The sequence below is a fragment of the Colias philodice genome, chromosome 17 (genome assembly GCF_061535455.1).
Source record: "Colias philodice isolate Cphi_HAF_F1 chromosome 17, ilColPhil1 Martin Lab GWU primary, whole genome shotgun sequence".
In the NCBI taxonomy this organism is placed as follows: Eukaryota; Metazoa; Arthropoda; class Insecta; order Lepidoptera; family Pieridae; genus Colias; species Colias philodice.
In genome coordinates, this window is record NC_143102.1 from 9,688,283 (window position 1) to 9,701,185 (window position 12,903).

At 32.0% G+C, this 12,903-nt stretch overlaps 2 protein-coding genes across 2 annotated transcripts; one reads left to right on the forward strand and one right to left on the reverse strand.

Moving 5' to 3' along the window:
- Window positions 1–9,474: 9,474 nt before the first annotated feature.
- Window positions 9,475–10,731, forward strand: LOC149481296 (uncharacterized). Its single transcript, XM_089706119.1, has 3 exons — window positions 9,475–9,613; window positions 10,043–10,237; window positions 10,579–10,731. The coding sequence occupies exons 1-3, from the start codon at window positions 9,566–9,568 to the stop codon at window positions 10,729–10,731; spliced, it is 396 nt and encodes a 131-aa protein (XP_089562245.1). The 5' UTR covers window positions 9,475–9,565.
- A 1,286-nt stretch (window positions 10,732–12,017) lies between these two features.
- LOC149481297 (odorant receptor coreceptor-like) lies at window positions 12,018–12,680 on the reverse strand. The gene has a single exon (XM_089706018.1). The coding sequence runs from the start codon at window positions 12,648–12,650 to the stop codon at window positions 12,018–12,020; it is 633 nt and encodes a 210-aa protein (XP_089562144.1). The 5' UTR covers window positions 12,651–12,680.
- Between the last annotated feature and the right edge of the window lie 223 nt (window positions 12,681–12,903).

Sequence of the window (12,903 nt, forward strand, 5' to 3'; positions counted from 1 at the left end):
GGTACCTACACATGTAGGTACGTTACAAATAGCAAATATTGATTTTTGTACAAATTTAAAATTTAGAAAAATTACGTCATTTATTCTACTGAATATTAGTTATTATAATATATGTATAATATACCTAGTTATTTTATTAGTTGAGAACGCATTCACATGTCGATTTATACCTACAATTGTTGTATTTAATTCATGCGAACTTTAAATGCTCTAAGCATGCGAATATTTTCAAGAGACTGTACATCTATAAAGAATAATATTAAATATAATTTGGAAAATCCAAAAGTGCACGCCTCATAATTTTTTTAATAAATATTTATTAATTATTATTTTTGTTTATTTAATAACAATTAAACCACATCGAATCAGACCCTGAAAAATGAAAGGGTTCTATTCCTGAGCATACTCAAGCGTAAGAGAAAAAAAAAGACTCGATTAGTAAAGTATTTCGGTCGCTATCGTGTTAACAAGAAAAAGGATCCGCACATACAGACACACGGACGTCCGAGACAGAACTTTTTTAAACTGTTTTTTAACTAGTTTAAATAACAAAAATGACATCAAAAATATCATGAACGTTAAAAATAGTGTTTTTTCTTAATATGTGTGTGTATGTATTATCTTACAAGTGCAATGTATGATACATAAAGACATTTTAAGTTTGAAAAATCAGATGTTTTGCGCGAAGTGACAGTAGTACCCACCTCAACGCTTCGCTTATGAGGCGTGCAATAAAATATAGGTAGGTGACTACTGAAATAAATAACTCACGAACGTCAACGAGGTCAGCGTATGTTTAATATACCTATTAGATAAGTTTTGTATAAGCAATAGCATTCTTAAACACAGCATAAAAAATGTAAGCGACCATCTCGAAGATTCGTTACATTTATCATCTGTGGCGTGCCGCTGTCAAAAGCAGCTTCGATAGTTATTTATTGAGTTGCCATAAAACAAACATCGAAAAACAAAGATTTGGGGATGGCTGTCTACAGGGGATGGATGGCCTACTACCCAACAGTTCGTCCTGTGGTTCGGCCACAAATAATATCAAGTTGTATTTGTATGACATCATAAATATTGTTTTATTTATAACAGATCCAGTTACGTGGCATGTCGCATAAACTTTACTCTCATTTGGTTTATATCCCTAATTGTTATTAGCAGGCACATTTTTAAATTAACAACATCAATCTAAATTACCACTGAGACTCACTACACCAAAATGTTATTTAAAGAAAAAAACATTCAACGATAATGCAATAATGTGTTTATAACAAAGTCTGGATTTAGTTAGTTGTTAACTTAAAATAGCAAATGTTAGATGCAGGATCAGATTTTCAAGCAATTACGATACGAAAATGTCGATATCTCAAGACGAGACGCAGACATGTTACAATAATTTGAATCGGAAGATTTTTGTAAGTATTTATTCTTACGACCGCGATGCGACGTAGGTATCTCGCAGAAAATATTTACGCGAAATCTCAAATATGTATTTATTTAATGACGAATACAAACAATTCGCATTTATTTAATACTCGGGAAAGTTTATTTATATGGGTTTTATTGTTTTTAAATCATTTAGAAGTGATGAATCAAATGTTGAAATAGGAATATCATCATAATATAACAATTGCTGAATAATGCGAAAATAATTATGTGTTTCCTGTTATAATAATCAAATAATATTTTATTTAATCACATAGGTAGTTGCAAATTACGCAATATTTATAGCAGAGAATACTAGAAACTAGAAAGGAAATTGAGAACAACTTATGTGAAATATAAAATACGCAGGTAGGTAATAGGAAGAAAGACGTCTTGCACATTTTGTTGCGAATTTGATATGGATAACTTTACGAACAATACTCTCTTTGAATATAAGTCGCTGTGACAAAAGTTACATAGGTTTAAAGCAAGTTCAAATAACATATAGTTGTTCCCTAGCTTTTATCGTTTTTAGTGTCACACGCACCTGTTCTATAAAACAATACAAAATTCCTGCTATACATTTATTACACAATTTTTATATTTTTACATACATCTTCTTTTAATTGGGTTTCAGTATGTATACTTATTCTATTATATATATCTACATGTATAATGCAGGTGTAAATAAAAGGCAAAAAAAGTACGTCACGGTAAATCTTCTTATCTTATATATAAAATTCTCGTGTCACAATGTTAGTCTGCATACTCCTCCGAAACGGGTGGACCGATTCTCATGAAATTTTCTGTGCATATCGGGTAAGTCTGAGAATCGGCCAACATCTATTTTTCATATGTACCACGGGCGAAGCCGGGGCGGACCGCTAGTAATATCTAAGAACATTAACTGAAGTCGAAGTCGTTTCAAAAAAGACTTCTAAAACCAAACGAGCATTTTAATTACACTGTAAAATTCAAAATCCAACATTTCAGCGTGGATAAAATCTAGCGTTCTCATAGACAAATAGTTCGTGCTTGTACATAAAAGAAATACGTATTCACACAAGCCTTTGGCATCGCCACAGTTCCTCGTCCGTAGCTTTTTGATGGCACAATGTGTATAGTTACTGCTACAAACTGACGGTTTAGCGTGTATTGTAAACCTTAAAAAATATTTCTTATAAAATTTTTTATAAGTATAATAATTTTCTTTGAAATAATACACATTTACGGACGTGATCGGGTTTTAAATCCGGTGAATGTCCGTAAAATTTTAATAGTAATAAGTAATGACGAGTGTTTTAACGTATAGGTATCTAGTAGTAATTTTAATTATATGGCACAATACTGTTTACTACTAAATGCTCATAAATAAAAAATGACAATAGAGCCTACCAATAGTTACAAAAAAAAACAGTCTTTGAAGATGCAAATAACGTCAAGTTAAAATTTAAAAAGTACTTTTCTTTTTAATTTTAAGAGAAATTCTTAAAAATATTTTGCATAAAAATTGAAAAAGGGTTTGCAACACCTGCCTCTCGAGTACAATTTACGGATCGCAGGATACAAATAATGAGTATCTAGGTGTTTCTGTGCATGGCTAAGTACTATTAGGTACTATGAGAATATGATAACAATTTTTGAGGAAATAAGGATTATATTGAATTTTTAAAAGAAAAAACATATCTACTCGCTCGTCGTCGCTCGTCACTAAAAATTTTCTAAGTAGAGGGTACTTAGAAAATTTTTATTAGGATTAAGAACTAACAATAAGTATTAAAACATATGTAGCGGTTTGTGGGCTTATGGTGCACAGAAAAACTTGAATGAGTTTATGATTGCATCAATGTAAATTAGATCATAAGAATTAATATTATGTTAAATAAATAAATAAAATAAATAAATAAATACTGCATTTTCCCCCTTAGTGTGATCTATATTCCTGCTGCTCTTTATACGTTTGACTACCATGTTGACAAATTAAAGAATCACCTATCTCAAATATTGTATTCAAATGCGTAGGTACACCGATAATCAAATTATTAAACTATATTATTTCTTTTAACGAAGTTTTCCGGGAACATTAAACAGAACGATAATATCCACCAGATGTCGCTGCCTCGTTACATTTCCAAATGCCTACTTAAAATTATCGTAAAAATGTCCATTGGCGCCGAATTTTCTTGTAATACACAGCAGATGCGGAAAATCGAGAGAGAACAATGTTTTTGTATTTGCTAAGTACTTTAGTACTTGGTACGTAACACGATAATAATAGCTGATGTCATTCTCAGGTAACTCTGTAGTTTGTGCAAAAATTCTCGCTTATGTGTCATGCTGCACGTAAAGGCAGGGTAAAGAAGCTCTATCATTTATTATACAATATTACGTAATTGAGATTCTAGTAATTTTAAATTGTATCTATTGCATGTTTTAAGGACATCAGTGGTCATGAAAATAATATATTGAAACTTTTCTTTTCGGGATTTTTTAGGAGATAATGTAATAAACAGAGACAGAGCAGAGATTTATCATTTTACAATCTTTGGAGTAGTTACATAGTGGAAGTTATTTATTTGAATGTTATCCATCTCTTAATCTTTTAGTTGCAAAAATAAGTCCTGAAAGATATAAGTAAATGATTTATTAATTCCTACCTATGCATACAGGTACATTTATCTTCGAATTCGAACACGATGTATCCACTTCGACTTTAAATACAAACGAAACCGTAACCTATAATGTATACGTATCACGCTGAGCCGTATACAATAAAAAGATTTCCCCATGTATCTGACGGCAACACGAAAGCGAAATTTGAATAACAAATTCAACCGCCATTCTGAATGTTGGTTAATGGAAGTCAACCTGATTCCAGTCTAAGTATTTACTAGAATTTGCATTATATATTGCATCGTCTACGTCATTGCATTGAGCGAGAGATAATTAACTATAGCAAAGGAATTACGTGAATGAATCCCATGTTGATTGAAGTTCAGTTTTGTAGAATTTAGATGTATGTAGTTGGAATAATGTAAGAGCTGGCGCGCAAGAGCAACTTTTGTCTCCGCAACTATTTTGTCTCTCCCATCAACTCTATGGGCTAATAAAAAAGTCTCCCGGGAGTTGCGTCGCTACGTGCGCGCACTTTCTAGCCCATAGAGTTGATGGGAGAGACAAAATAGTTGCGGAGACAAAAGTTGCTCTTGCGCGCTAGCTCTAGTTTTTATGTCTTGCTTTGAATGAACGAGATATATGCCACTACTCAAGCCACTACTAAATAATAATAATGAGACAATTGTCATCTGACTGTTTGACTGTTTTTTTTTGTTGATTTGAAGGAAGCGGTTCAAGAGCGAGCTGTTTTTAAAAAAGAAATAATTATATTGATTACATAGAGCTATAAAAAGAATATCTCTACATCTTTGGACCTTTTGCTATTCCTCCTCTGAATGTATGGGATTTTGAAAATAAATACCATTTTGATTTTGTTTGTATGTTTTATATACTGGAGAGGACATTTATAGAATTTAGAAATTCGATATAGAACAAAGCTTTTTTTATAGCTAGAGGAAATTTAAAATACAAAGGCATACTTCCTAGAAAAAACGGGGTACGGAAAAAATGAAAACAATCGGATTCACGAGCATAGAGGTGTAAAGCCTATACCGTATCCAATATCGTATTATTGTGATAATAATATGTTATTTATCTGTTTTGTGAGCCGATAATTTTTTTGTTTTGCGGTAAATACCCATAAAATTTTTGCTTTAGCTGTTCACTTTTATGTTTTAGTTTTTATATTTATAACAAGTTATAATCCGGTAGATAAAATTATACTATTGAATTGATTTTCATAGATACAGATAATCTAGTATATGTGAAGATAGTAGAATTGGTTTTATTTTGATACGAATGTTGTTTTCTTAAAAATACTTTTACAAAATATATGCAGCTTTGTACATACAAAATAGTCTTAAATAAATGTCCCTTGATGAAAAAGCTTTTTTTTACCTATGAACTTTTGTTATTGCTTTTTTTTTAATTTGAACAATGAGATTTCATATCCGTATGTAAAATATTTCAAACGTAAATCTCAAAGCGATTGCGTTTTACTATATCTATTGTTGAACGATTTGAACCAATGTTGCTAATGCGAAATAAAAGTGTTTTGTTTATTTTATACAAAGTCCCATTAATTTTGGACAATGATTCATAGCGTCGTAAAATGTAACGAAATATCAATAGTTATTACTAAATTATAGATTGTTGTGATCGTAAAATTCTATAAATCGCAGTATGTTATTAGTTTTATTGCTGAAACCTTAGAAAAGATAGATAAGAAGTTAAAATAAAAAACTTGAGTGATGTCAAGGGACATCCGGATGGAACGAAGTGTTAAGTTAGAGAGAGACAGACAGCGAACCAAGCGCACGCCGCACGGCTTACAACTCTAGCAAAAAGTGTCGTGACAACTTTTCGTAAGAATTTTTTCCGTCTAGCCCCCTTTCACAACGCGCGATAAGGAACTTCGTTCCAAAAGTTTAATTGACTCAATCATGTATTTATTTACTTTAATTACAAACATATATTAAATATAGTTTTATGTGTAAGTGCCTATTTATGTACCTAATAATTTCGAATTATGTTTTCCGAAAATGAAAAAGAAAGAAAGAAGGAGCTATAAAAATTGATACAATAAAAATTATTATTTTCGTTTCCTAATGAATAAAAATATCAGTGATGTTTAACGTCTTTAGTTATCACATAAAATACTTTTAAACTTTCACAATATAATCTCAACCCTCTCTGTTAAATTGGTCTATACCTACATCTAACAGTAATCCCTTACTGATGAATAACTCTATTATACCTATAAAAGGTTTTCGTACAAGTAAATATTTGTGGAGATGCCAATTATTACAGATATTCAACGAACAGAGGCAATGAAATAATGTGAAATAGGATTGCGTGTTACATGTAGAGATTATTAAGATTATTTTACTAGTTTTATTTTAAGAGATGAAATATTACTATTATTTGTAATAGGTATTCTCTAAAGTCAAGTAATAATTAGGCGATTAAAATAACTAAAGTATCTAACAATGAAGTAATGAACTAACAATCTGTTAAATTGTTTGTGTATATCTAGTTTTTGTATTTATTTTATACTCAAGCAAGAATAATAAATGAAAGCTTATAAAAGATTAAAATTTCATGTGATTACATCCTTTTTATATTTATGTATAGGGGAGACCGGGTACAAAAGTAACACTTTGTACTTGTACCTTGATTTCTGACTGGGTGTTACTGTTATCATTAAATTAATATAACCATATATAAATTTAGTTTATATTCTTTACACTAGCACCTCAATTTATTATATTATGTAGTGTTTTATATTCATAAAGTAAGTTTAAAAAAAAATCGTCAGTTGTTACTTTCGACCCCGTAAGCAGGTCGAAAGTAACACGTCGTGGGTCGAAAGTAACAAGACAAAGGGGTTGGTAATTAATACAATATTATGATGGTAAATCAACAAATTATTTGTTTAAAGACTTTGTATTAATAACACACATCAACTTTTGTATTTTAAATATAATACTTGCAAATATAATACAAAACAATCGATAAAAAATATTCGAAGTTCAAGTCATGAGATTAATTAAGGGAATCATTATTTTATAATTAAAAATTCTGCATCCTGCATCCATCCACTAGCATTCCCAGCTCCAGCACAACCAACAGGACCCTCGGCAATACGAAAAAAGCGGAATGTGTTCTCCTAGAGCATTAATGGCAACAGCAACAGTTACTAATTTTCCAGGCTCTGCTAAGGTTATGGCACCTATTTGTTTAATCCCTTTTTAATCTACAAATTTGGTTTGTGGTCACCCCTGTCTCGTCCATATTCCAAGTATCTTTTGGCTCAAATTGGTATCTTTCACAATACCTCAGCAAGGTTATCAAAAAAATTATTCACATTATGCTCGTTGATGGAGATAACTGAAAATAAACTGCAGAGCACTCGATTAAATAGTCGCGTAGATTACTTTACTTGTTATTAGTAAATCTCGATCGATGCAAGGTAGCTGCACTTGTATTACGGCTTATAATTTTTTTATAAATCTATATAATGTTACATGGCAAATACATATTATATTTTTGCAAGGCCTCTAATTGTTGCACCATCTTTCAAAATGCTCTTCAGCCGTGTTGGTAATTCCTCGATCAGTAGTTCTAATGCGTTGTCGCGGCATTCTGTTGAAGTAAAGATGTACATAAAAATATACATAATCATAATGGGACAAAAATAACATGTTACTTTTGTACCCATAGGGCTATGTTACTTTTGTACCCGTCTATATTTTTGCCAAGACGTGCAACAAAACTTTAAAACGGAACGTGCTACATAAAAATGATTATGAGCAATGTACAATTACTCTAATCAAGAATGGATATGCAAACATTCAGTTTTCTATCATCCTTTTAAGACTACGTAAACGGTTAATAAAAAAATGTCGAAAATCTTACTTTTGATTCGTGAAAACACGTAGCGTCCTGTCACACAGCCTAACAGCGCGTGGCGCACGCGGCGAATGGATACAATTAAGGGGGACGCTCTCGGCTATCGCCTGACAGAGGCTTAGCGATGTTCGCCCATTGGATAAATCTAGAGAGCATTTGTTACTTTCGACCCACCGTTACTTTTGTACCCGGTCTCCCCTACTAATATTATAAAGCTGAAGCGTTTATTTGTTTGTTTGTTCTAACGCGCTTATCTCAGGATACTATTGGTCCGATTTGAAAAATTCTTTCGGTGTTAGATAGCCCATTTATTGAGGAAGGCTATAATATAATATCATTACGCTGAGCGTAGCCACGCGGGTGAAACCGCGAAGCGCAGCTAGTCGTAGATATTTGTGAAAGAATAAAAGTGTGTCTGTGATATCATTAATCTGTACATATAGCCATCCAAAGTTCAGATATTTTATTACGACCTTTATAAAAAATATGGGGTCTTTTGTCATTTCAATGAAAACAAACACGTTATAAATCTCCGTAATGAAATTGATATTAGCAAGAGCAATTTTGTAAACGGATGTAAATTATTATTATGTCATTTTATTTTGCCTTGACGTTACTATAAAAGTTTATTGTTAAATGTTATTTAAATTTTTGGAGCAAGATAGCCAATCTAATTATTTGTGGCAGTATCAGAAAAGAAAAAAAAAATTATAAGTAATAATGTGTCTTTTCCCCCTTTTTTATTTAAAAATCGAATAATACTGACTTCTTAATTCTTCGTTCCTTTTTTTTACTGTTTCTTACATATTTATTTGGTAAGCTTGGCATTGGACAAAAAAAATTGTAGGTACCACATTCTACGAACTGAGGACCTTCAACCTTCCGTTCTTTTGGGAAAGTCGGTTAAAAAGATCGAATGAATATTTATCTGTGTAATTTTCTATTTGACAATGACTTAATTTACTTTAAATAATTACGTTTAAATTATGTTATTGATATCATTTTAATGTTGTTTTAAACTTGTTTTCGAACATTTCAGTCGTGGAAATGTCACTTAAATTATTAAGATTGTGTTTCTACTTTTATTTTGTTTATATTTTCATAAACATTTTGTTTTCAATCGAGTGCAGGGTATTCATTTTATTTATCTTTAGAATTCAGGATAGTTGAAACAGACAAACAATTAATTTAGAAAAAAAAGCGATTACAGTAAATTACAAAAAGCGAACTTGGCAACAATTATTAATTATTTAATTCAAATCTAAAATGAAGATAAATGTTAAAATAACGAACGACATCAATTAATATTTTTATGAATTTTCACTAAGATGAGCATGAGTTTATTTAACTACGATTTTAAGTTAAAAATAGCGAAATTAATCTTCATAGAACTACCTTTACCTGTTTGAAAAAATATTGCCGACAATTTTTTTTTTAATTATCCTTATAGTTACAATATTTCCTTAAGTATATAATTATCAATATTTATCCACAGGAGGTTTACCCCAGTGCTGAACGACCCAACGTTACCTACGTGAACTTAAAATATTTTGAATATTTGAACCTTACAGCAAGAAGATACAGTCGTCGCAGCCCTATATATTATATGGAGTTGCATGCTTTGACGCTTTTTAAAATTGATAATAATGTTGTGGTGTGTACGATGATATATTAATTACTAAGAAATTTACACTTATTATTGAAAATTATTATATAGAGACGCCGCGCCGACGCCCTTACGACCCGTAAAAAAAATATTCAAAATCGCGAGATTGTAAGCTGTCCAAAAATTGTGATCTGGAACAATCGCATGCAATTTTTGATTCTTCATAAAACTGTAATCCACCGGTGCTTACAATTTTAAAGTGATAGAAAGAAGACGACTTCTTTTTTGTATCAAGTAGGTACTTAATGTATGCCTAGGTATATGATTTTATAAATTTTTGGACAACTCTAAAAATCTATCTCATTGAATCTATTTAACGATTCTTCTTCATTTTATATTGATACTACTCTCCAATACATATTTCTATTATTTGATTTCGTTAAAAATACTGAAAAAAAAACTTTTACAACAAAATAGGTTCACTTCTTCTACTATGAGTTCCTGTCAAACCGGTACATGCCGACCTTCGTGGAAGCCCACGTCAAGATGTGCGACATGGAGAAGGATGACTTCGTGATCGGTGTCTCCATGAGGAACGCGCTGCAGAAGATGCTGGACCAGCAGCCTCCAGACCAGCGAGTGACTAATTCTACGCATTGCCCGTATCCACCGGTAAATACTAAGTTACTAGTTACTATTATTATATCGGTACCTATTATATTAAATTTTAATGCGTATTATGTCTGTTTCTGCGTCTTTAAAAAGTAGACTATGTCACTCTATTCCAGAGTCTCCAGATACAAAAATAAGAGCATGTGTGCCAAGCACACGTGTCAGAAGTGAAACTTCTTTGGCAAGATTCAAAGATACCGAAATCGTCGCCTTACTCCATGACGTGACGGTATTGCCATGACGCAACCTTGAAATTTTACTCTCAATGCGCCTAAAGAAGTATATCTTAAAAAAAAACTATCGACGTTTTTTATGTATAAAAATATTATTGTTTGTTTCAGGGGAAATACGACCTTGTGAACATGACGACTCCTCGTAGTCCTTTGTATAGAAGCTTCCCGTTTCAAAAAGGACGAATTTACATTAACGTTACCGTGCACAAGGAACTAGTGGCTGAGATGTATATTGATTTGGAGATCAAAAACTTTTATTAATGAATTTATCAATAAAGGAATTGGAATTTGAAATAATATATTATTAAACTTCTTAATTGAAAAAGTAACATAAAGTTGTTTTGTCTTTGGTTGAAATATAAAACACCTGCACCTAATAACAATAGTTAATCATCTATGATAATAATTAATTATTCCAACACCATTATGATTCCTGAGATGATTTGAGATCGCGTTTAAGCAAAAAAAAGAAAATCTTCAGCTTTATTAGTATAGATTTTCACCTATACAGGGTGTCCCACTATTGGTGTACTAAGCTCAAAGGAGGTTATAGTTTTGCATACGCTGAGTTCGTAAAAATACTTATAAAATTCCAGACGCATTTTTTTTCAAATAGATGAATTCTTAAAACTCTGTGTACATTCATAACAAGCAACCCGCCCAGCTTTGCCACTAGCACGTGTTTAAGATTATGTTTTCATAGACAAAATACGAAGCGGTAGTAGCGAAGCGGTATATGCCAGTTGCGCGAAACTAGAGAAGAAAACATGGATTTTCGGGAAAAATTTAGAAAAAAAATTTTGACGTAATTTTGTTGTTTAAGTATGTTTTTTCGTGATCAGTGTATGCAAATCTACAAGTTCCTTCACGCTAAGTATAATACCAATAGTGGGACACCCTGTATACTGAATCACAGCGTAATAGATGATTAATTAATATCGAAGTTATACTCGATAAGGTAGTTAATTTGTTCTAGATATTACCTATTCCTATAAGTGAGCAATTTATATCAATTAAATGGTTATTTAGCAAGTGATCGCTGTACTCATAACTGGTAGGTAAATAATTGCTAGCAATTGAAGTTGAGAATTTGATCATAAATTATTTGTATAAAGTACAAGAGAGTGTTTTAATTAATTTTACTAGGAAAATGTTTGTTGTAATTAGTGAAAACTGATAAATAATAATTGGATTGCCATATAATACAAAATCGTCGCCTTATTCCATGACGTGACGCTATTGCCATGACACGACTTCGAAATATTACTCTCAGAAGTTTCACTTCAAAAATGTTTTGCAACAATATAAAAAATCTTTACATTTTATGTTCTACGTAGGTACTTCCGATATCTACAGTTGCGGATACTGAGAACAGAATATTTTAAACGCTTAGCAAATATTTAAAACCTTAATTTTAGCAAAAACGAAAAGTATTCGTGCGCAATTTTTAATTGAAAATAATACTTTTAAACAATGCGATACTACTTGTGTACGTTATCTACGTGCAAGCTGAATACAAATTGAATTTCGCAGCTTTTCGCCACTTCTCATTTGAGTGTTGATTGCAAAGTCGTATAAAACGAATAGCAAGACTTAACTACAGACATCAAGCATTCAAAACTGAGCACGGCAACCCCGCCCGCGGAAAGATGCAATTTCTTCTGCGAGTTCTGCAGCACTATAAGCACCGTTCGCATGTTCGCATTATCAAAGTTTTCCCACTTGCAACCGTACACCGCACTCTCAAAGGTGTTGCTAGCGTTAATTATCTTTTGCCCCAAATAGCAGTTCATGAAAAGCTGCGCGAACGCGAACGGAATTTCCAAATACGTGTTCTCGATACCTCCCAATAGCGCGGCGATTACGCCTGCCATGAGCACTAGAAATTCCAACGCCATGCTAACTCGTAGTACGTACTCTAGCTGCTTTAACAGAATTATGTTTTCGTTGTGCAACTTTATGATGAATTTTAAGCGCTGTTTCACGAATTCGTTCATGATTTTCGACTTGGAATTTTCGTGAATTCCTCCCTTGTAAAATGTTTCGGCGTCGCGCCACATGTTGAGTAATTCTTCGCTTAGTGATAGAAGAGATGCTTCAGTGTAACCGAATAATATTATAATGAATGCTGTGCAGTTTGCGAGACTGTTTGTCGCTGTTGGTATCGCGAAACAATACATAGCTTGCGCAATTTCATAGTTTGGTGATTCTGTTATGGGTTCTAGACCTGGAAAAGGGCAAACATAATAGTTTTAATTTAGAAACTTATTATTTATACCATACATACGTGTTGATATTTAAACTGAAATATGAAATTATTCAGTAAGTCCATATGCGAACTGACAACAGAATCTAATTTTTAAATTTTGTTAGTTAATTCAATCTGTTTAATCTGTTTTTTAAATCAGTACTTACCATAAATTATCAACGTAT